This window comes from Buteo buteo, chromosome 19, assembly GCF_964188355.1.
Source record: "Buteo buteo chromosome 19, bButBut1.hap1.1, whole genome shotgun sequence".
NCBI lineage: Eukaryota > Metazoa > Chordata > Aves > Accipitriformes > Accipitridae > Buteo > Buteo buteo.
Genome location: NC_134189.1, coordinates 276,522 through 301,071, shown reverse-complemented (window position 1 = coordinate 301,071; position 24,550 = coordinate 276,522). Strand labels below are relative to the sequence as shown.

The window sequence follows — 24,550 nt, the reverse complement described above, 5'->3', positions numbered from 1 at the left end:
AGATTCCCAAGGAGGCGGAAAGGCTAACAGGAGTGAGAGAAGAGGTGCAGGGGCAAGCTTGGAGTGAAGGATTATTAAATTAATGAACAAACCTCACTGCCACTCCACTGGGACACCCTCACTGGACTCCGATGGACACCCATGTCAGCTGCTTTCCCCCAGCCTTGTATGCTTCCCTTACTGCATACGGGAATTAAACACCACGGTCAGGAGACTCCTTTGCCCTCCCAGAAACAACATGCCTACTTTTTACCTGCATGTAACATCAGCAAGATACTCCATGGTCTTCCAAGACCCTCCCCAATGGCTTCCTTTTATGAAATCAAATCAGTGTCTTCAGTTCTGCCTTAGTAAACAACTAGAAAGCAAGAAAACCACGTTGCACAGCCTTGTGCCTACAGAAAAGCAGGGCTATGGCAATATATCTTAGCAGAGGGGATGGTACAGAAAGTGGCTTGTGGCATGAGATGGCTAGAGATGATCTTAAAATACCTTTAAAATTAAAAATAGACGGGTGCGTGTGGCTGTGGTTTGGTTTAGTTTGGGGATTTTATTTTATTTTTAAAAACATGCTACATAAAGAACATCAAGACAAAAATTCTGGCTATTTCCTTTACCTCCCCCATCTAGCAATGAAAGCTTTTTCTAGGCAGAAAGACTGTGGCAATCAGTGGACCCAGAAAACGATGTGCTCTTCAAAGAGTGAGAAACTGGAAGCTGTGATGTTAAAAGGGAATGGGATTTTACCCAGCCCACATCAAAGTCTGGTTGGTCTTCACTTGCTTTTGCTACTGCCTATACCAAGACTTGTATTCATTCAGTTGTTTTAAGCTGAATACAGCCAGCAGATTCAAAACTCTCTTACCTACAATTAAAGTATTAGAGCTCACATAAACATCCATTATACCTCAGCAGCAGTTCTCTAAGCCCCCCCAAAAATTAAAACACAGAGCACGCATCACTTTATTGTAGCCATCAGGCCTGATGACAGTACCATTTTTTAAATCCATCATGGCACAGTGGAGGGGGGAGATAAATTGGTACAAGCCCAGTGTAAAACAAACATTCCCTTTGGGTCATCTTTAAAACTAATCTGGACACGACACTAGAAAGCACGCTTAAGGAGACAAACAAAAACCTTACAATTGTGTTATAAGCATACTATCAGGGGAAGAGGCCTGAGTAAGAATAATACTATATGACTGTACTAGCTGACTGTTATTGTTGGCTACTCAAGCAAGGTAGGGCTTCAACAACCCAGAATTTACAGGACTGAGAGCCTGGTGGGTCTCTGGTTTTGATTTTGTGCCAATTCACATTCACTCATGCTCTTGGATAACTCATGATGCCGTCAGCAACTTCAGCCCAGCTGGAAAACTGGGTTAAGAAAGCAGTGGATGCACACCGAAAACTAGGGCTTGCCTGCACAGGGACACACAGGAGAGGCAAGCTGAAGCACTTTAAGCAGATGGGTAAAATGGCATTAAACCCCTGTGTGGACAGATTTATACAGAACACAAATGTATACCTGATTTGCCTGCTTCACTACTAAATCGATTTTTACTAAATCAGCTGAAAGTTAATTTAAATCTAAATAAGGGTATGGTCAGATCAGCCAAGCCATCTGGTCAGTGCGGGCTAACAAGTTGCTGTCCTTTCAGTTAGATATCAGTAACTCACCATACATGCTTCCAGTCTTCTGTCACGCAAAGAAACTTACAGTATCCTCAGAGAAATCTCCCACAAATTGTTTTCATGCTGCTTAAAAATCAGAGGGGACAGTTTGGCTGGGAGTCAGCAATCTGGTACATTGGCAGAGGCAGGCTACAAAGGATGCCCCTAGAGTTGCCAGGCTAGCACCATTCCTCAGCTCCAAAATTAAATAGACAGTCAAACTTTTAATTTTCCCCAAGAAAAGACAGAAATACAGCTTTGACCCTGCTGGGATTCTGCCTCAGGAACACCCAGAGATGTTGCCACAAAGAAGGGGCATTCATCTGCAGCAGGATGTCTTGCAGCACCACAGTCACTTGACAGAAACAAGAAGCCAGGCAAGGGCTACTGGCAACTCTGACGCACGCTACTCCAGCACTGGGCAGGGACTCAAGAAAACAACTTCCCAACCTCCTCCCAACAGTGACCCCAGCTGTGCACCTGCCTCGGGAGATGCTGGCATGCCTTTATGGACTTGACAAGAAGATGCCTCTCATGCACTGTCTTCCTCACTTGGAGGAGGCCCCCCAAACCATGCAGGCTCACCACTGAGTGGACAGACCTCCTGTGAGTGGACACAGAGACCTGAGCTTGTCACTGAATACAGGGAAACTACAGAGTTGGCACAGTAGCTGTTTCCTGAGGAACAACAAGTTGCTGCCACCAGGGAACATGCTGTTTTAGTGTCTACCTGATTTTCTGTCCTTCCTGTCCCAGGGTCACATTGCCCTCAACTACTATTTTGTAAGAATGAGAGTGCAAGGATGGAAGGGAGATGCCCCTGCTCCCCAACTCTCCTGCATCGGGAGCCAGCTGGGGGTGGGCTCAGTCCATCGTATCCGTCCATACCATAAACCCTTCCAGCCAACCCGTCAATGTGTCACCAGGGCCATCCTCTCCCCTCTGTTCTATCTAATCAGCACACACCAGCGCCAGGGCTCCTCACTGCTTGCTATCTCCTCCTCTCACCAGAGCTTTGCAGCGTTAATTCTTTGCCAGCTGCTCTCGCTCTCCTTGTGTGTGTTCCTCCTCGCAGCTCCACCAGGCACACCTCTGCTCCAACCCACTGCCCTGCACCACAGCCCTGGCCACCAGGCTCCTGACCCCCAGGACCCACAGCTGCCCGAGCCCAGCTGCCCCCCAGCCCCAGCAGTGCTCTGCATGCATTTGGAACATGAAAGCAGCAAAAACCCCCATCACCCTGGGGAGGTGGCTTGGACCACCAGCCTTATCCTGCCTGCAGCTTAACTAGCATGCTAAGGCTGGAAGGGGAAAATGCCAGGCACACCCCCACACACACCTCCCTCTGCAACCCCGCCAGCTCCCTCCCCAGCTTGCCACCATAGTGTAAACCCTTTTGTTTGTCGTCAGAAATACAGCAACTATTTCAGAAAAATCTCTCCCCTCACCACTGGTAGAAATACCAGTCTGAGACAGTAGCTCTCCTGATGATCACAGACGGTGGAATATTCCAGAAAAAGAGGAAGATTTGGGGAGGGGGAGGGGAGGAGGTATCTGGGATCCAATCTTCTTCCTCTCCCTGCCAACCCCCCTCCATCTCTAGCAGATTTCATTTGTATCATCAGGATTTCTGTGAAATTTTCCCCCAACCCTCCCTCTCTCCCATTTCAACTCCTGACTAAGCTCAGTCAAAGGTGCACAAGAATAACACGCTGCTCCACTTTTCTCACAGGCTGGACAAATAAGTCTTCAGCTAGCCACATGCAAGCCATTAAAAATATATTAACATACCCAGCAGGGTCTGTCACTTTTTCTTTTCTCCTCCCCCTCCCCGTTTCTTAAACACAGAGAAGGAAGAAATCTTGCCACAGTAACAAGAGGTTTTCATCAAGTCTCATTACCTCAAGCACAGCCGCACACCACAGCCCCCACAGAGAACAGCCTTCGGTTCCTGCTGTCATTAAAGGAACGAAGATCTTAAACAAAAATTAAACCCAGGACAGCATGAAGTTGGGAGCACACAAATGGATAAGGCAGGGAAGGGTGTGTGAAAGCCAAATGGAAGAGCAGGAGCAGAGCCATCAGACAGGGCCCTGCTCAAGCGGTTCGGGAGGGATAGGGCAGGTTAAACATGTCCCGCAGAGTGGGGCAGGGCCAGGCATTTTCAAAGTTTCAAGGCAGCATCCAGAGGTATGCTATATTTCCCAGAAACTTAAGTGACATAGCAACGTCCTGGAACATTAATAAGGCTCAGGGTAGAACCAGACCAGCTATTAAGATAAGCAAGAAGCTTTTTCTAAGATGTTGCACAATGAGGATGATTTTGCTCACTCTTTGAGACACATCCATTTTTACTCCAGGGGCTTCTTAACCCTTCCGAATGGTATCGTGGCCCACACTTCCCAGAGTGGCTACACAGTGCATCTTAACCTGCAGCAGCTGCTCTAAGCCTGAAGCAGGTGGCTGCTGGTGTTACTAGTTTGGGAGAAGGATTTGAAGGGTGGGAGGCAGCAACTCAACATTTAAACAAGACATTTCTGTAAAAGGGGGTTGTTAGTCAAAGGGCTATCAAGTCAAAGTGCCCTTAAACTGTAGTTTCTCAAGTATTTCTTTGGGCAAATTACTGGGTTAAGCAGCTTTCCTCTCCACCCTGGCTACTTTAATCCAGATCAATTCCCTGATCCAGTTCAGTGTACAGCAGTACGTTCAGCTGCACTGGCACAGCTGAACAAGCAGCTCAGGAGCAGCAGCAGCAGGGGCTGCTGAAAACAACACTCATAAAACTACATCGTCGGATTCAACAGGCATAGCACTTAGCCCCAGGAGACCAAGATGCTGCATGCAAACCCCATGAAAACAAAGATATGGGAAGAGGGATACTTCATGCATGGCTAACTGGAAAGATATTTTTTCCTGAGCCAAACAGGACATAAAAACCCAAAAATCTGGTGACAGTGTGGCCATGTGTTATGCACCTCTAGATGAGACTAAGTTTTATTTCTCCCATGGGAATGGGGGAAAGCAAAAAGCTCTCCCTTGTGAAGCAGGCAGTACAGTCAGCAAAGGCAGAGCTATGCAGAAGAGCTGACGATGGTAAAGCACCGATGAAAGGTAGACAAGGACCTCTGACGAGCAAGGAGGAGGATGAGAACCCCCAGCAGGTGAAGAGCAGGAACGGTGCAGGGACACTACAGAAATAACTCCCTGGCAGAGCAGTGATGAGAAGGGAGCTGGGACATGAACTGGATGAGACACAGAGGCAGGATGGGGATGTAGAAGGGTCCACCCTGGGTGCAGAGGAGGGGATCAGGAGAAACAGTAAGGAAGCTACTTCATATCTCTGGTGTCACAACCATTCCGGTTGTGAACAGTTTAATGGGTCATTATCTAAACAGTTCATACACCCTCCAGTTCTGGAGTAATTCCATTCATTCTTTAAAAGGACATCACACAGAGGTCTACCAGTATCACAGAACCAGACAGGAGAGTGAGAAAGATGTCTGACAGTACCAGGAACAGACCAGAAAACAGCACTGATTTCATAATGATATGATACAAGTCAAAGATATATTCACCTCTTGCAGCACTGAAACCTGCTCTACTCATCCTACCTTGGAAAGGGGATACAAGGAACTGAGGTGGTTCAGCAAGGGGTAACATAAGAGAAGAGATCTGGAAGACAGCAAATGCTTACATGAAGTCCACATGTGCAAAACAACAGCTATGTGCTACAGGGAAAAAAAAAAAAGTCTTTTAGTGCAACCAGACTATACTGCATACCAGGGCTGTGACACAGTGGGTGCACATTCTTCTCGCCAGGAAACCCATCCATCCTCTCACCGCCAGCCACTGCAACCTGGCAACAACTGCCATCAGCCATGGGAGAGGGCCATCCCTTGAAGAAATAGCAGGGCAGACTCTTTGCCCACGCCTGCCAAACTGATACAGTGCACGCAGAGTTTCACCACAGAGCCTTGTGGTTGGTATTTCCACAGCCTCGCAGACGAACAGCTTGGCTGGGTTGCTCTTCCTAGCTGTTTCAACATAGGTGGCACAAACTCTGTCATGTAAAAGAAATTGAGAGCCCTGCTTTAAACTGATTACAGGAATATACTGTAGTCTTACCTGCACAACCAAGTTTGACGGCAACGTAATTAGGTCAGGGGATAGCGGTGCTGTAACAAATTCCTTGGACTTGGCTCTATCCAAGGTAGAGACGTACACGAATGCTGCTTCAGCTTGTGTCTGCTCACTTGCCAGCAGCCTGGATTCTTGAAAACCTACTCCAAGTGACTAGCCCATCTCAGATCACAACTCAGGCCCTTCATGTGGACTCCCAGCTCCGTACTTCTGCAACAGCCTCGCTAAGGACAGTGGAGTTTGAGCCAAGGTACATCAGCCTGCAGCTGAAACAGGCCTACAATAAATGCCAGAGGAGAAGGGGGAGGCGGGGGAGGCTCTAGGCAGCACGTGCAAGGAAGGCACTTGTATTGATGCAGGCTAAGGTCATCCCAGGGACCAGGAGTTTGACACCCATGATTAAAGCATAATCAAGAAATGTTTCCTGACAGTGAAGTCTATTAAGCTGTGGAACAGGCTCCCACGGGAAGCAGGGAAGCCTCATCCCGCTGTCTCTGTAAGGAGTGACAGGCTGGCAGTAGAGAATCAAGTCCCAGGACTGGTGAGATGGCCTGATGGAGCCAGTCCCACACGACGCTTCTTTCAGGAGTAACACCAACTTAAGAAATTCCCTCCACCACTCCTGCAATATCCCCTCCCCAGTTCTGCCAACACTGCTGCTTGCAAGGCAGCACCGTGGACTAGATCACTGTAGCCTGGATTGCTTCACATATGTGGAGGGTTGGGGCTTTTGAGCCGTATCAGGTCACTGATGTATTTCACACCACAGTCCTACCAATGGTTGCATCTGCACAACCAGTGGGATGACAGTGGTAGTATAATACAGAATGTGAGGTGGGAGGTGAGGAAATAGGAATTTCTTAAGCCATGCTATAGGTATCTTTATACTAACCCTGTGTGCATGAATTCATGCAAAGAAAGGCAGTGGAGGATGCAACTAGGGTGGAGGGCGTTAACTAAACCATGATTTAGTATGGTCAGAAGTGTGTAATTGGACATGACCTAAAATATATAGAAAATATCTTAATTTACAGCAGAGAATCTCACTCTTAGTAATATATCTGGTATCAAGTTTAAGTTTCTGACACACTGGGCTAGTACTAACTTAGTGTTTTAGATCTGAAGGCCTGTCTCAGTTTTGAATTTATTTAATTTTTAGTTGCCTCCCTTAAACACTTCCTTTTTATATTTTTTGAATGGGGGAAAGATCAGCTTGGTTTTGAACTGTGCAGATCAACAGGAACACATATTTTGCCCCATTTAAAGCTAGCAGACACTTATCTCCCTTTTTGGTGGTTTTTTTTTTGGTTTGGTTTTTGTTTGGGGATGGAGTGGGGGGAAGGAGGTGTTAAGAACATCACAAAGTTCAAAATTAATGTCTCAACTTATAACACACCTCCCCCTCTCCAACAACACTGGTTGCAGAAGCTACCCACGGCTGACACTACTCATGAAGCTCCATATGGTTCTGCTTCCCTTAATTTTTCCTCAGCCTCACAAACTTTGGCACTGCTCAGGTTTTCCTGGTCCTTAGGAAACAGGAGAGATTCCAACAATTTCAGCTTCTCCTTCCTTCGTTTTTACAAAGCTCCCACGGTGCCATCTACAAAAAAACTATTGTAATGACAAAGCATAAAGGCACATTTTTCTGAACATCACTGGTGCTGTAGAATTTTTCATATTGCACTTAGTATTGTTAACAATTACTTACATTGCATTAGAGTTGAAGGACCTCAGTAACATCAGGTTCCCTCATGCTCAGCGCAACGTACACGTACAGCAACAAATGTCTATGCCTGAGTAACAGGCTAGTAAAGTTATTTTATTTAAGGTAGAAAGGCTTCAAAATGGAGTGTCATTTTAAAGCACCCATGAGTTGACAACAGTTTGTATGATTATCACAAACCACTCAAAGAAAGCTTCCAGTACACCCGGGAAGTAACCATGTACACAGTGAGTACCCTGTACGCACCATAACTCAGCAAGTGCTTTTTGCAGCTCCCTTCTACACTCAGTCATGAAGGATATAGATCATTACAGCCTCCAGCTATAGAGCTTTAGCTCACAGAGTAGCAGCTCACACTTTTAGCTCTGGAGATCCCCAGTTCAATCTGCTGCATGTCAGCCAAGAGGGCAGCTGTCATAAAATTACAGCCACAACTTTGCATGTGAAAAAGTAGGGAGAGCGAACAGAGATCTTATTATAGAATTCTGGTTGCAACCTGCTGAACAGCTCCCTATTTAAAGTACTTCTCGTAAAGAGGGGTGGGGGAAGGAAAGAGAGTCTTCCAACTCAGCTTCCCAATTCTTTCTGTTTTGCAGAAGAAATCAGTGCTGCTTTGCAAAAAGTCTTTTGTTACAAACGCACATGTATATTAGACGAAGCACTCAAGTACAGAGCCAGGAGCAAGGCTCTAGCCCCTTATCAGTCAAAAAAAAAAAAAAAGAAAAAAAAAAGAAAAAAAATTCTCATTGCTGCAACCAAGACATCTGAAGTCCAACAAGGCATCTTAGCTTCCTTCTGAACTATAACCATTCACCAGCAGCCAAGCCATTTGGCTATGCAATTTAAGTATTAAAATTTAAGTTCAAGAAATCTTAACTCAGTTACATCTTGTTTTCTTCAAACTGTACATACAAGCTCTCAGGGAGACTCAACAAAACAGAGAATCCAGGAGAAGAGTATGTTTGAACTACAAAGGTACAAACCATGGTAAAAAATTCAGTCTCAAATGAAAAGATCTTTTAATGAGCGTGACACAAAACAATTAGATCAAATTCCTTCTTATCCGTTAATCTTTCTGCACACACACAGCAGTTTTTGAGGCAAACTTTTTTCCAAGCCAAGATGTTCAAAACCAGAATTTGAAACAATGTAATCCAGTTTTAAAGAAGCATTAGTTTTCCCCCAACAATTACTCTAGAAATATGTCCTTCCTCAATAAAGCTATTCCAGGCTTGAGATACAGATTAAATTCTTTGCAGAACTTTCTCCTCTCCTAGACAGTCCCATCCATCCATGACCCAGCACAGAACCTGTGGGTTCCCCATTGCCTGGAGTGAATCAACCACTTTGGACCATCAGCAACAGATGGGAGCTAACTCTTCAACTTCCCACAAACTACTTACCTGCTTGCTAAATACCGCTCGAAGTAGACCAATGTGACTCAAACTGTTCAGTACCCACCTGCAAGAACACAGATTCACTGAAACACGTCAACTACGTTCATGCTCGCTGCTACACCAGCGGCCCTTCAAAACCCCAAAACGCAGTGTCATGCTTCCAACAGGATTTGAAGGAAAAGTACCTAGCAGACAGCCAAGCTGGAAGGTGTTCAGATGATTGCTAACACCAAGCACAAGCCTGCAACAGTTAACTCCAGAATTCACTAACACTTTGTATTTAAACCAGCTGAATTCTCTTGTGACATCCTCTTATCAGCCTCATTTCTGAAGACCCATTTTCATTTGGCTCAGAGTCTTCTGCTCCTCACCTCAAGCAAGACCTACTCAGGAAACACACAAACTACCTGACCACCTCCCTCCCTTTAGAAGAGGGTGAGGGAATCGAGGACACAAAGCCCAGTTTTGAAGAAAGCTATGTGCAGCTGCAGCAGCACAGAAACATTTGGGGATGATTATACACATGCAGCAAAACCCTGGCTTGGCTCATCCCACAGAAGGGACCCATAAAAGGTTCACCTCTCCCTCACCTACTGCAACCAGGCAAAGCTCATGAACATCTGAACCGCACTTGTTGCAGACGTCCAATGAAAGCAGTACAACCCTATGCAGAGATGACTGAAATGAGACACCATTATGCTATTTTCTGGTATTATTTCTGCAAATTTAGCACTGCTAAAAGGTTCCAGATAGACATTCTCTGGAGACCAAAATCCTTTGCCTACCCTGAGAAGATATGCAGAGAAAACAGCAGCAAAACTTATACGTGCTTTTCTCATCTCTCCCAGCCTGCTGAGGCTGAAATGACTGACAAAGGTCCAAAATGAGGGACACACATAAATTATTAATATTGCACTAGTAGTCTCGCTGTTGCTGTGACAGTCTAAAGACTTAACAGAGGCAGGCTCTGCAGGGAAATATTACTTTACTTCAAAATCATTCATTCAGGAAACTTGCACGCTGAGGAGAAGGAATCATTCTGCAGCATGCTCTGTCAAACCCCTCAGCTTTAAGACCCTTCATTTCTAAAGCAAAAGCAATTTTAACAAGAACAGGAAATCAAAGTGAAGCATAAGGAGCTTTGGATTTCAAGTGAGCAACACTGGAACAGCATTACTTCCGGACACAAACCCTAACACACATCTTCTCATGCCTGACCTGGAAAGTCCATCCCACTTCTGAGAGCCAGGTAAGTGTTTTGTCTCTGCAGCCTCTCTGCTGAAACAGCCAAGTGGCATACCAGCAAGAAGATAATGGGTAGCCGTGCACTAGCAAGTGGAAGGGAGCCAAAAAGCCACTTCATTTTGCCACTCCGGCTGCAACCTGTGCTTTAAGCCCATGCGAGGCTCCGGATTCACATTCTCCCTGACCTTTTATTTCATTCCAAGTCTCACGCTACACCTGCTGCCATAGTAGCCACATACCCGTAAGCAGCACACAAAGAGATGCGGCTTCTTACTGATCTATTTGCTTCCTTTCCTCTGTTGCAAGGGGAACAGTTTATGCACAGGTATTAGTCTGTTTTACATTAATTTCTAGAACTGGTACAAATGACCTGAACTTTGACATTTCTGAAAAAAGTTAAATTATTTTCATCTTTCTTAGTAATCAGAATATATTTACTTTTCATTCAAAACACAAAATTTCCCTCCCAAAATATTTGAAGTAGTTACTGAAATGTTTTCTTTACCACAGTCCTTCAAAGCCTCAAGGTTATTAATAACATTATGAATATAAAGACACACATTGCTCCATACCAATAAAAAAAAAAAGCAAGCAGTCAATTTTTCACACAATAAAGTAATTAATTTTGAAAACTAGTACTTTCTATTAAATATTCTTGCATTTAAAAACCCAGAAAGGTTTCCAATAACTCTAGACACTGATTGGGGCAAAGAAAAAAAGACCCTACCCCCAGCTGGATGGCATTCCTCTCTTTGGGTGCAATGTGGTAACATTTGATTGACGCATCTGATCCATTCCAAAACTCCAGGCGATGTTTTAATCATCAATGGGCAGAATCCTATTAATTTGCAGGAAAAAAAAGAAAAAATGGAAAAACAGAGTAGAATATGGAAGCAGGAAGGACACAGAGCATCTGGCATTTGTCTAGCAAATCCACCTGATTTAGCTAGGTCCATAATAACAGATTAAAGACTGAATTGATGGCAGAAACTCACATCTACCAGTATCAGCCCCTTGCTCCCCTCCACCCTCTTTCTGCCATCTCAGCCCAATGCAGTCTCCCAACACAACCTGGAATGTTAGTCCCATACCAAAGGAAATTAAATAGGAATAGCAAAAGGAGTGGGAAGAGATAAACCAGGGTAAATAGGGATAGCATGAAGAGCCCATTGGCATGCAACCAAAAGCCTGCATAGGCCCTTGCTACAGCAGAAAACAGGAGATCAGGCACATACGAGGAGATGGCAGGAGAGCAGATGCGAGAAGGTGAAGGTTCAAGTGGTCCCTGAGCTCAGGGTGTAAGAAATGGCAGCAGGCAGAGTACAGAAGTGAGCCCCAGCATGCACAACAAGCTCAACTTCAGAAGCAGCAACACACCAGGCAACCCACTAGCTTGGTGTCTGCTGTGATAGGCATTTTCATTATTGACGGTCATGGTACGAGAAATGTAGTGTGAACCTTCCACATTAAACAAGGCTTCCCAGTCCACCCATAAATTTATTTTGCTGTCACACAAACCCAGATCCACCAATATCAATCACTTCTGCTCTGAAACAAGCCTCCACTTAGTCTTGCACCAAACAGTTGCCGCTGTTTCATTTCAGCACTGATAAGCACCGCAAGCCCTCGGGACCCACCAACGTAAGAGGCAGCACAATCCCAAGGGGAATTTACCCGTTCCACCAGCTGCCAGAACATGAGCATCACAGTGTGACCCTTCTAGCTGGCCAGCTGATGCGTCAGACCAGCCCACATCCCCGTCAACCGACCTGGAGCCAGGCACCTTCCCACTAGAAGTGTAAACCTGGCTGAATGGTCAGCAGGACAGCAGGGAAACACTCCTGGTCTAGCTGGCCAGCTGCCTGTTTGGGAACACGAGCTGCGCAATGGTCTCCAAGCACATCAGTCAGTCACCTGGTTGTTTCTTACATCTGTTCTGTGTTCCAAAGTCTTGGGAGTATTAACAGCAGAGAAAACCTGGATGTGGAAAAGTAGGGAAGGCAAGAACAAGCTGACGTACTGCAAAGGAAAGGAAGCAGCAGGCTGAAGGTGGAATCTTACAGTAGGAAAGGTGGTTGCTACAGTGTGGAGCAGGAGCTGGGGGAACAGGAGGGGGCTGTTAGCAGCAAGAAGGCAGGCGAAGGCATACCACCGCAGGGAACAGGAAGAGCCTGTAGCCTAGGGCTGATAAACCAGATATTGCTGCCAGAGTCTTACACCAGCCCCTAAAGCCTCTACTATTGACTGAGGGGCTCAGCAACAAGAAGGGCCTGCCACAAGCGTGCCCACCTGGCAGTTTCAGGTAGTCATTTAAGGTATCTCAGGTCCGCACCATGAAGTACCCTGAAGATAAGGACACAGACCTTGAATTCAAAATGACACAGTCACGCGGACCTCGCACAATGAGAAGAGGATATGTTCCCAGCCCTGACAAGGACTGCACAGCTGCAGCTCACGCCTCCCTTCGGCTCCTCAGAGCAAGCGGTTGCATATCCAGCCAGACTGCCTTTGTAACCAATCCCCCCCGGCCCATCAGGAGGGCCTGAACCCTGGACCATCAGCAGTGAAAGCACAAACCTCCACCTCATGCTCTAAATAATTAAACTCTGTGGGAGCAGCAGCAGACTCATAAAACTCTTACACAGACCAAGCCAGTCATTAATGGGGGTCAAAGATGAACGCTCTGGTTTTTTTATGTGTGCTTTGATGCATGGAGAGAGCGGCGAGAGAAGATCTTCATTACCCTCTCTGGTACCTGATGAATTTTTGCTTTCCTGGCTATCAACACCTCCTACTTCCACCCCAACCCCATACCACTGGCAATCATCTGGACAGCCAGAGACAATTAGAAGGTGTGTTTGGATGACATCTGTGCTAGCCAGCCACCTGCAGGTAGGGAAGCAAGAGGCCTCGCTGAGCAAAGCCAGGCTCTACCAGAGGCTCAGCTGGTGCTTATTACGAGGTTTGGGTTTCACACGGATGCCACCAGGTGGAATCCCAGGGCCAGCATGATGCTGAAAGTCATGCACACCACAACCTCACTCACTGTCTCCCCTACAGCAAGGCACAGAGCAGAGCACAAGCCAGTAAAATCTGTCAGGATTATCAGCTTGGGCTCAGAGCCAGAGCTGGGAGCTGCCACAAGGGCAGAGAGGCTGCCTGCAGCCCTGCAGGTCAGCGGGAAGGAAGTGGAAGTCCCCTGACAAGCAAGAAGAGGCAGCAGGCAGGAAAGGCAAGACACAGTTGAGAAAAGGTCACAGAAACACTAGTCTGACCCACCCCTTCTGGCCTTAAAACACATATACACACGTGCGCGCTTGCACACCTGAGCTTCTTACTACTATGCTTTGTTCAGACATTTTAAGGAGAGCTCTACTCTTCCCACTCTCTTTGCATTCCCCCAATCCACACCAGTTTTGGAAATGTTTCTTTAAGCTTTCCACCAATGAAAGCCTTGGGTGGAGAGAAGGGCAAGCAGGTTGTTTTGGGGAAGGGGCCACCTCATCAACACAGAAAACTCCCCCAGCAGCACACAGGGATGTTGGATGCTCTATCAGCAGTGCCAATTCCAGCCTGCAATGGCTGAGCCTCTGCCAGCGTGTCTTCTCTCCTGCATTTGCTCTGTGTAGAGGAGAGGCCACAGACTGGAAATGGCTCCAGGATCTCTGCTACTGTGCTGAGAAAGTAGCTGGTGTAGCAAAGCCAGCTTTTATTTATTATTTATAAGTAGTACTGATAGATGCCCCTTTTTTCAGGTCACTAGGAACCTTCTCCCAACAAACCCCAATACTTGCACTTTCAGAGTAAAGTTAAGAGCTTTACACACAACATCAGCACTCATCTTTCCCAGTATGGCAAAAGCAGCAGCTGTAACTTCCATTATTCTTGGAAATAAGGGGGAAAACAGCTAGGACTCTCGAGCCTTGGCACCTCTTCCCTCCCACCGTTTCGCTACCAGAGCTACGGATACTATTCAGGGCAGAAGTGCTCAACAGGGCACACATTCCAGTGGGCTGAGCCATCCCATGTGGCCAGGCTCAAAATGGCAGACAGCGATGAATAGGATAATTAGAAAGTACAGCAGAAACCGCAACATAAAAACAAGCGGCTTCTATTACAAGAAACAGTTCTATGGCATGGTTAGATCCATCACCCCATATGCTGGGTCGTGGTGGTGCCTCAGGAGCCTGCTGCTATTATCTGTTTGCAATCACATTTCAGCCCATCTTTCTGCCTAATGCATGAAAAGCAGAGATAATCAGATTCACTCTCTCTTTCTGCTTAATGTCTCCAGTTCCCAAGCATGCTCTGTACTGCTTCAACTGATGTTCAACTAACACTAGCCAGGAGCACACAGTGGGGAGAAAAAAAAAAATTGAACTACCTATTAATTTTAGTCCTTCTTTCCACCTATTATGTCTAAAATTCTTTCTACATTTGAGCTTTGCAAACAGAAGTCAGGAAATTCCCGTTTCCCTCTCTACACCACACCCAGCTCACGTATGAGTTCCCTTCTCCAAACCGATCCTCCAGTGGTATCTGGGCAATTAATTATAGCACAGACCTATCAGGCTTGCCTCTCACTCTCTGAACAGCTTTTTAAAATATTTCCTGGCTAGGAACCTCCACAGAAGGATGTCTTCTGCTGGCACTGTAATAGCCCCTCTTTGTTAATCTATTTGAAGTGACCATCACATGCTTTCCTCCCCCCTCTCTCCCAGCACTATTTAATTATTGCAGTCCTACATGGGAACTCTAATGTGCCCTCGGCATTTCCAGCCTGAGGACAAACAGGGCCCAGGAACGGCTGCTTCTTTCACTGCATTCCTCTGCACTCCACGAGGCAGCTGGAGCATTGCTAGAGTCAGCTATAATACCTGGATCTTTGCTAGAGCAACCAATACAACAGCAGAGAAGGCCCCAGACTGGGCAGATTGCATGCAAATTCAGCGAAGAGATCCAGGAAAGGCTGGCTTACAGGAACACCCATCATCATGAGCCAGGTTAAGCAGCGCAGGAAGAGAGTCACCCGTTACAAGCACAATTGAAGATTTGCCAGAAGAACAACAAAAAAAAAGTCAGCAAGTATTTACAGGAGATGAGAAAGAGATGTAGGTGGAAGACAAAAGTGCTAGGATACATACCTCTACCGAGGAGTGAAAAAAGGGGAAACTGCAGAGATGAAACCCCACACAGCCCCTGCATCTGTACACATCTCCCAGCTAATACCCACTACATCAATCAGAACAATGCCAGCTCCAGAGAAGACCCCGATTATCCAGCTCCTTCAGTAAGATCTTCCCCAGAGGCTGCACACATGTGCAAAGGGATGGAAGAAAAACATACCTCTCAATGAGATTACTTGTAGCATTTTCACTATTGCCCTCTCTCTTACAAATGTGTCTTTAAAAAAAAAATACTGCAGCTGGCTTATAAGTGTGTCAGATTTTTAAAAAAACATATCCTTGAAAACAAAGACACTTTGTGCTCAGCATATCCAGTGGCACCATTATTTAATATCAATACACCGGTTCTTTCCTTTATTCACTCCATCCATGGAACACAAATCCACTGTAACAGCCACCCAGTGTATAATCTTACCATGCAAAGCAACACAATCCTACAATAATCTTTCTCTTGCCATAATGTCTTCATATACCAATGAGAGGAATTTAGGCTTAAATACTTAAAAAAACCCAACCAACTGCAGTACAGCATGAAACAAATCTCTAACAACTCTCAAGTTGGAGCAAATTCCCTCATCCCTCCCTACTACTTTCCTTATTTGAAAATGGCTGCACAAACATTTCTAATTTGTGCAGCACACCAATTGCAACCTGCCCCTCCTGCCAGGTACAGCCCTTAGTCGGTCCACACATGCATAGGCTCACTGCATCCTGCTGCCTCTGGCACACTACTCTTCACTGACATCATTTTCACCTTCATGCTGTGTAAAATTCACCAGACAGACACAGTATCTGCTCCGTTAACCATAAAGCAATCACTGTAGGCCAAGAGACGCCTCCATCTAGTCTTCCAAATGCACACTCTGACCTGCACCATGCCCCTGCTAAGTAGACAATTGGGCATGCATCTCATTAGGTGACACATCCCCCCCTTCCCGCAGTCAGCAAGGGCTAATGCAGATGCACCGATCCATCAACGGCAAAGCTGAGGCAGAAACGCTCTTGACTCTGGTCAGCAGAAGCAAAGTTCGTCTTTACCAGTTCCCACAGAGAATGAGCTTCAGCACATGCCTGGCTTCATCAGATCTCTGGAGCAAGACGGCACTATTCTGCAATATCACAGCAGTGTCCCACAAAGCCTTCCCAATTTCTGCTGGTGCCTGAAAATTAGTTAGGCAGGAGTACCTGGAACAACTGCAAGTCACAGTTCAGAGATGGAGAGACTTCCTCCTAGTGCTGTGGTAGTCAGCTTCAGGCCTGGCTCACCATGTGCAGAAAATTCTCTGGACGTTTCCCTGCTCTTGCCATTTATCTGAGGCTGCAGGGATCACCTGGTCCCACCAAGTCCGAGGCCTCAGTCCAAAAGGCCACCATCACCATGTTTGGGGAAGCTCTTTCACAAACCCAGCATACAGCTATTGCCTCAGACAGTCTCCTTTAGCCCTCTCATAGGGGAGGGTTATGGCTACTTTTTTTTTTTTAGCCCTTTAAAAATAATATATAATAATAATAATAATAATAATAATAATTCTTAGGCTCATAGCAATGGGCTGTTAGCAATGGGCTCTCAGGAACTACGGTACAACTCTTACTGCAGTGGCAGTGAAACGCAACCTTCTCCCTCTTTTTCCCGTTTTGAAAATACTGCTTGGGAATGGAGTCAGCATCTGGAGGCACACAAGTATATCCAGGAGAAGGAATGAGAGGAGCAGAGGGGAAGGGAGGGACCTGAAAATGAAGGCTGAGGGTGAGGTTTCACATTACAGCTGAACCAGGCTAATAGTTCACTGCTGCCAAAAAAGGGGGGCCCCATTTCCACCTTTCTTTCATTCCCTACCTTTCACTGCTGGCAAAACAAATCTCGCCCCTCCTGCGGGGCAACTCTGATGCTAGCCTGAACCTGGTGAGCAGGTTCAGCGCTCTGTCCCAGGAGAAAACTATTGATTTTTTTATATTTTGGGGGAAGTCAGCTTTCTGAAAGCTGAACAAGCTGGATCCATTTAGCACCAGAGTGGGCACAAGGCAAGGAATACAGCCACAGAGACACGAGTAAGGCATGACCACCCCTCTCAGAAGGAGCAAGTGGTTAGATTGGTTCAGCCACAGCAAGAAAATCCATCCTTACCCACGTTAAACTGCAGTTTCACCCAACAAGTATACTGGTCAGCACAAAACAAGGGGCCTAGCTGAAAAGCCTGCAATAGAGGTGTTTGCTAATAATCTTAAAACAGGGAGTTTTACCTATTATTAGGATCTACCTACCAATAGCATTTCTGAACTGGATGATGAAGGCAACCATGTACATAAAGAACAACATTAAAATTGAGCAGACCAAAACCAGACAGAAATATGAGAGGTACTGCAGGATTTCCAATAATAATTGTGCCTATTTCTAAACTGGACTCTGTTACTATCAAACAAGATGGCTGCCTTCATCACTATGCTCAGAAATCTCTGTTTTCATTACAAACTTAACAATTAGTTTCAGGATGCTCTTGATAAAGTATTTTTCTTTCCCCATCAGCTTCTACATCATCAGATGAACAAAAATAATGCAGTTCTTTTTGATTAAAAAAAAAAAAAAACAAGCCCATATTACTCCACTGTCTTTATTCCTCTCCACCTCCTCTGCTCAATTACTAAAAGCAATTTACAGACAATAAATGTAACTTCACAGCTGCCTGTATGAAGTATTCCCTTCATTTTATAGATGAGGTTACAGGCTATACAGAAATTAATATCAGCGAGGTCTACTTCAAAGCTGGATAAGCAAGAGGAACAGATGAACTCTTAAAGAATACAGATCATGCCTGTACTCTAGTAAAACTAGTAATAAAGAATTAAGGATGTTACCAGTTGGATATAAATTCCTTGAATTTATCTGCTTAAATACAGTAGCAAACAAAAGCTTGCTTTGAGGTTCTGCTTGGTTTTATTCTGTTTTTATTAGGAACAACATCATGAGATTTCAGATTTACCGCTCAGCAGCCCATAGACCAAACATGCTCACTTTACTAGTAAACACATGCTTAACTGCTAACCTCAGGGACTCAAAGAGGGTCTTCCCAGTTGGTGCATGATCACCAGGAATCTGCAGCTAGAAACTCTGTACATAACTTTAATCGATGAAGATAAGCAAGCCAGGAGAGAGTACAACATTTTCTGCCATAGCCTTGCAGGCTTTGGCAGGGCTAGGAGGAGCAAGAACCTACATCTGTTAAAATCGCCAGCAGTGACTTTGAATAAAGCACCAGGAGTAGCAACACTAAAGGAAAAAAAAAAAAAGTGCCATTTTGTGCAGGCACTCTTCTGATGATAACCACTCCTTAAGACTTAATAAAAATGCACGGCCAACTTTTCTTCTTTCACACATTAGCAGAGCTCAGAAGTGGCACCTGAGTCTAGTTATACAACTCAGCAGGCCTAGCTTCTCCTCGGAAGAAAACACCACCAGCACACAGGTACTCCAAAGGCTGAGTCATCTGAAAAGTCCCTTCAAGGGAAAATAATCCTATTAAGAATTGGGGTGCTGGTGTTAAAGACAAAAAGGAGCGTTAATTTTGGCAGTCCTTAATTACACTGGTTCCACTCTGTCCATTTACTACTAAACCTAACACCTGTAGGTTAGTAAATTCACCACACTCCTCCATCCTTTCCCAACACCATCCCCTCTTTAGCCAACAACTGCCTGTCATTGCCCGTACATTTCCTTATCCCTGACTAACACAAACTAGTATTTGTACAACCACAGCACTTGGAAAACTAATGTAGGATTAAGGCCTTCATTTCTAGCCTGCGTAGAAATACCAGGCATGCTTAAACCAACAGGGCGTTGTGGGTTTCTACACTGTGACCAGCTTAAAACCAAAAGCCGTATCATGCACGCATCAAAAAACAGACAGGCTTCAAGATGGACCAAAAAACCAAACACAACACAAAGGATTTGGACTTGTAAAATCTCTCACATGAGGAGAGCTGATAAACATAGTTAGCATTTCTAGCAGAACTGCCATTTTCTGCATTTTCACTGCAGCAAGTACAGATGTTTGTGCCCACTGGTATTTGTGCCCTTTTCACCCAAGCCTGCAATGGCATCACAACCTCGCACTAGCCCCAAAAATGGCTCAGCAGATGTAGCTGCTGCAGAAAGCACCTGCCTGAGCAAGCTGGAGTCCATGCACAGAGCACGCAACCCACGCTCTCCTTTCCAGGCAAGGTCTGGGGTGTTCATGCTAACCCATTAAGCCCCAAAACCTCCCAACAACTGCACAACAGCAGGAGGAGAGAGGCGACCTAGTGGGCTTGAACAGGTAGTCCTGCAGTTTAAACTGGCAGCCCGATGTTACTAGCAGCACTACAGGAGTCCAGAACTCGACTCCTACCACGACCCCAGTCCAGAGGCCCCCATCTGCTCCAACCTGAGGACAAGCCACAGCACTCCCCCCTCTCCTAAACTCTTCCAAAAGGGATGGACTGGGAAAGAAACCAGTGGCTCAGGCAGAGAATTTTATTTTTGAGGTTGGTAGATCTGTTGTGGAGACTGATACACTGATATTTTTCTAATATAAGGAACATATAAGATGCCTAGAATTTGATAGCTGCTTTTTAATTAAATTGAAACAAGTAAATCACAGCCTGTTGCCATGGAGAATGAACAGACACAGCCTCTTGACTCCAGGGCAGGATCAAGCAGGAGAGGCAGACAAGGCTGTGAAATTAAAAACACCTATTTTAAAGCAAATGGTCTTGATAATTAGCAAAAAACGTGGCACAGGGAAATAATATAACCATATGGCAGGAAGTGGTTTTCAAGGTGAACTACAAAGCTGTTTTAAATAAATGAATAAACTGCTTGAGCTGCTGGGTCACTCGCAGAATCATATATGCAGGCTTAAATGTGATTTAAAAAATACACCAAAAAAATAGCAATTAGCTCTTCTTTCAGTTTCCTGTCTATAGCCTGCATCTGTGTCTGTTCTTATTTTTAAGGACTTGTTTCAAGTGATTAACGTTTGCAGCTATTTGCAGTTACCAGAGAGCCATCAAACTCGCATATTTTCAAATGTGGAAAGCCTTGCGGTTTACCCTGAAGCGAGAACCAAGTTTATGGGATATAAAACCTTTTATCTCTTACTCAGCATCATTTCACAATCCTGGTCAGGTCATCAGACACTAATAATCATTCCTGAATCTGTGCATCCCTGTTATGACTTCCATGACAAAGTGACTTTGGAGGGAATTTGCCCTCCGCACACCACGTATCCGATCCTGTGCTACTTCTCTCCAGAAGCACAGCTCAGAGAGAGTCAAAAGGTAACACTGGTCTGCCAGCAGGAGGCAACACAGTCTTGGGCACAAACTCGGCTGATGGAGGAGAGCCTTGCATGCCCCCTTCCCAGTTTGTCCAGAGCACAGGGCATCAAAATATTCCATTCCTTCCTGCTTCCAACCTCACCTGCTTACCCCTGTCAGCAAAGGCTGCCCAGAAAGATGGGGCTGGATAGTTTATGTCGCTCCTATACAATCTCTGCAGAGAGGGTATTGTACAGCAGTTGTCACGACCCTTTTAAGACACTTCTGCTCTGCCCAGATCTAAAAGGGCCGCAGCAAGGAAACCCTCTCATCACCTTTTCAAGCCCAGCCAGGGCAAATCTGAGCAAGACTCTCTCCAGTGAGCATGTGGCCAAAGTGCATCGAATTCATAATAGCCTAAAAATACTTGAAATAACTTTTACCTGATGACTCAGTTTCAAAAATGTGCTGTACATTTTTTTAAGGGAAGGGACAGATGAACTAACTTTCACTCCAAACCTCCCATCCACTCTAGGGGAAAAGCTAACCTTTTCTCCTATTTTGTGAGGACACAAGTTGTCAACCATAGTCATTAGTCTTCCATGACAGCTAATGACCCACACAAAACAAACTGTCAGGGTCCCAGTCCAGGTTCTTGTGACAGAGCTGGTTACATTAAAAACCAGTCGCATTCTCAGCCCTAATCAGCCAAAGTTGAGCTGGCTATTCACAACTTCCTTTCTGTTCCCCACCATGATGAAGAAACACCTGCAAAGGGAGGGGAGTCAGGACACGAATCTTGTGAAAATAAGAAGTTGGGGAAAAACGAGCAATTAAAATCAGTATTGCCTGCTTTCACAGTTTTGCCTGGGTTTGGAGCATTTGCTGCTTTAACTGAAGTCACACTACAGAAGATTTGTGGGTTTCATTAAAAATAAACTCCAGGTCCACGTCTGCACAAAGATATGCATAAACTTGCAAATCTGGTTCACCCTGAAGGATGCCAACAAGGACCCCAACACCACTCCTTAAAAACACTGAGGTGGGGGCAGCACGACTGGACTAACTCATAGTCTTTGAACAGCTGAGGCTGACAGCAGTATCTGCCCAAACTCCTTGCTCATGCACCCCCTTTCTTTCCAAAGCCTGCAGCGAGAGGAGCTGTGCAACGTCTCGGGACACATTAGCTGCACTGGAAGGTGCTACACGCCCTTGGCTTCCCCTCTCCCCACTGCCTTCCCTGGCATGCAATTGGTTTCCTACTGCTTGAACCACAGACCTGCCCTGCCACCTGAACACAAATGGTTTCACCGGGGCTGTTTCTGCCCTCACAGGCACCAGCGGGCAGCAGGTGGCTTGTTTCTCCTCACCTCGTAGCTTTACTTATGTTTAGTTTTGACTTAGAGAAGAGATTTAACACAATTATCAAGGCCAGCCTAGCAACTCCCTCTGAAAGGGAACTGTGGTTTCTTCTCTGTCCCCACAAGCCAAGATAACCGCGCAGGGGAAGACTCCTTCCCAGGGACACTCCCAGTTGGACAGAGCCAGGGTTAACGGGCGCCTGCGTTAAGACTCAAGCCAGGCAGCCGCCTAGCTTATGAAGGAAGATGCTAGCCGTGCCTAGGAGCAGATTATTTTCAGATCACAGCAGAGGGGGTTGCAGGCCAAAAATAAAATTAAAAAAAAAAAAAAAAAAAAAAAAAAACAACCACTTACACATAGAACTGTTCCCTTCAGCAGCATTGCACCACGCCGTACACATAAAGAGGGGAGAGCACTCGCAGGGCCGAGCCCCCTGCCCAGGCTGTCCACAGCCCCCTGTTCCCATTGCTCGTGCTCTCCCCTTGCCTGCTCTTCCCTACCTTTCCCCATGCCACCCCAGCTCCCTGCAAGCCCCTCCTGCACCCCCAGCTCACCTCCCCAGGACCACCTTCTCCTACCCACAAACTTCTCCTGACCTCTACACCCCCAGCAACCCTCCCAGCACCACACTCTCAGCACCTGCACGCAGCAAAGATGAGGGAGAGCACTTCCCAAACAAGAAGAGGCTTCAGATGCCAGCCTCGCTAGGATATTTTTCAACTGGCAGCTGGTCTCGCCATGCCGCTGCCTGGGCTCTCACCAGGAGTTTCCAGCTGTAAACCTCGGTAGCTGCGAGGCTGCTCGCTCGAGGAGCATGTGGCACATGTGTGCACCCCCACGCTGTCAACACTTCCAGTCATGGTCCTGGTGGGCAAGTCCCAGGTGGGCAAGGGGCTGCCTACCACTGCCAGCAGTAATCTGGCTTGGGAAAAGCACCTCGTAAGCGGGATGGTGCCTTAGCAAAAATAAAGATCACCTTAATATTATTCTTAACAGCCAGAAAGGTCACGACGTGTTGGTCCATAAGTGGCGGGGGCGGGGGGGCAAGATGGGCGAAGGGAGGGGAAGGAGGGGGGAAAACAATGCACAAACCGCAGGCGTTAACTGCGTGTTCGCCATAAAAAGAAAATAATATGAAGGAACTGGAGATGAACGACGGCTGCACACGAACAGCCGGAGAGATACCCACGCGAGGGGATGAGCGGCAGCCTGCGGGAAGCATCAGCGCCTCCCCCCGCTCTCGGCAGCCCCAGAGAGACTGTCCCGCTGCCCCCGCCACCAGGAGGCCCGGCGGCCGGACTCCCCGCGTACCGGCGCGGACGCGCCTGTCCTTCACAGGCGGGGAGAGCGGCGGGTCCCCGGGGGGCGCGGGGAGACCTCGGGTTACGGCCCGCTTAAAAACAAATAAAACCGCCAGTAAACGCCGCACACGCCGGGGGGGGGGGGGGGGGGGGGGCACGACAACACACAAACCCCAAGAGATTTAAAAACTCACCTCAGAACAAACGGGGGGGGGGGGGGGGGGAAGCGCCCCCACTCCCCCACGCCGCCGCGCACCGCCGAGGCGGGTCGTCCCCGTCAGGGTGAGACCCCCGCCCCGCCCCCAGCCTCATCTGCCCCCCGCCCGTGCCGCGAGGTGGGGGGGGCGCCCTCGCGCGCAAGGTGAGGCGGGCGGGCAACCGCCGTAACGGCCGCCGCTCACCTGTGGGGGCCGGCCCTCAGGGTCCCATGGCAGCGCCGTCCCGTCCCGCGGCGGGCAGAGGGGCTCCCGATTCTTTGTTGCGCCGAGGGGAGCGGGTACGGATCCTGTCAGCTCATGTGACGCGGCGGGCTCGGTCTCCGGGGTTCTTTCTTGCTGTTTTTTCGTCCCGTCTCCCCTGCCCGCCCTCCGCCGGCGCTCAGGGTAGGCCCCGCAGCCGGGCGCGGGTCTCAGGCCCGACTGGCTGCTGGCAGAGCGGCGGCGGAGGAGGAGCCGCCGGCGGGGCGGGCTCCCTCGGCAGGGCCGGGCGCGGAGGAGGGCTCTGGCATCTTACAGCGCTGCCTGGAGGGGGAGGCGGCAGGGGAGGGTGCTGCCCCGGGCCGCTGCGCCCCGTCGTGTGTCGTCGCGTGTCTCCCCCCCCCTCCCCGGCTCCCGCTCTCGTCCCCGTTTCCTGAGCGGAGGCGGCGCCGCGGGCCCGCCCTCCCCCGAGGCCTCGCTGGGATCGGCCTCTGCGCCGGCCCGGCAGGCCCGGCTCCGGGGCGGGAAGGCCCCGCTGCGGCGGGGGAGGGAGCCGCGGTGGGCCCCGGGGCCGCCGGCGGCTTTCCCGGAGGAGCGGCCGCCTCACGGCTGAGGAGGGTGTTGCGGGGCAGCAGGGGCGTGAGGTGGGCAGGGGCTTCGCCGGCCTCCTCCAGCGTGGGGGAGCGACGGGGGCAACGGGCCCCGGACGGCGCGTTTGTTCCCCTCCTGAGGCTGCTGTTGCGGCGCTTCGGGCCCTGATGCATAGGCCTGGGCCTGCCGCAGCAGTCTGGGAAGTAAATAAAAACGTAAT

The 24,550-nt window shown here is 47.6% G+C and overlaps 1 protein-coding gene across 7 annotated transcripts in view; it reads right to left on the bottom strand.

Annotated features, from left to right (window-relative positions):
* The window catches only part of TCF20 (transcription factor 20), a 131,953-nt gene extending 107,925 nt beyond the window's left edge, over positions 1-24,028 (bottom strand). For 2 of the 7 annotated variants that reach the window (XM_075051523.1, XM_075051530.1), the window contains exons 1-3: positions 23,725-24,025; positions 10,910-11,020; positions 8,944-9,001 (exon numbers count right to left, since the gene is read on the bottom strand). In XM_075051523.1, the coding sequence (XP_074907624.1) occupies positions 8,944-9,001; positions 10,910-10,977 (126 nt within the window). In that variant the 5' untranslated portion in view covers positions 10,978-11,020; positions 23,725-24,025. Of the gene's footprint in view, positions 1-8,943; positions 9,002-10,909; positions 11,023-23,724 lie in introns of those variants that run through there. The other 5 variants (XR_012653610.1, XM_075051524.1, XM_075051531.1 and 2 more) reach the window with 5 other exon arrangements.
* Between the last annotated feature and the right edge of the window lie 522 nt (positions 24,029-24,550).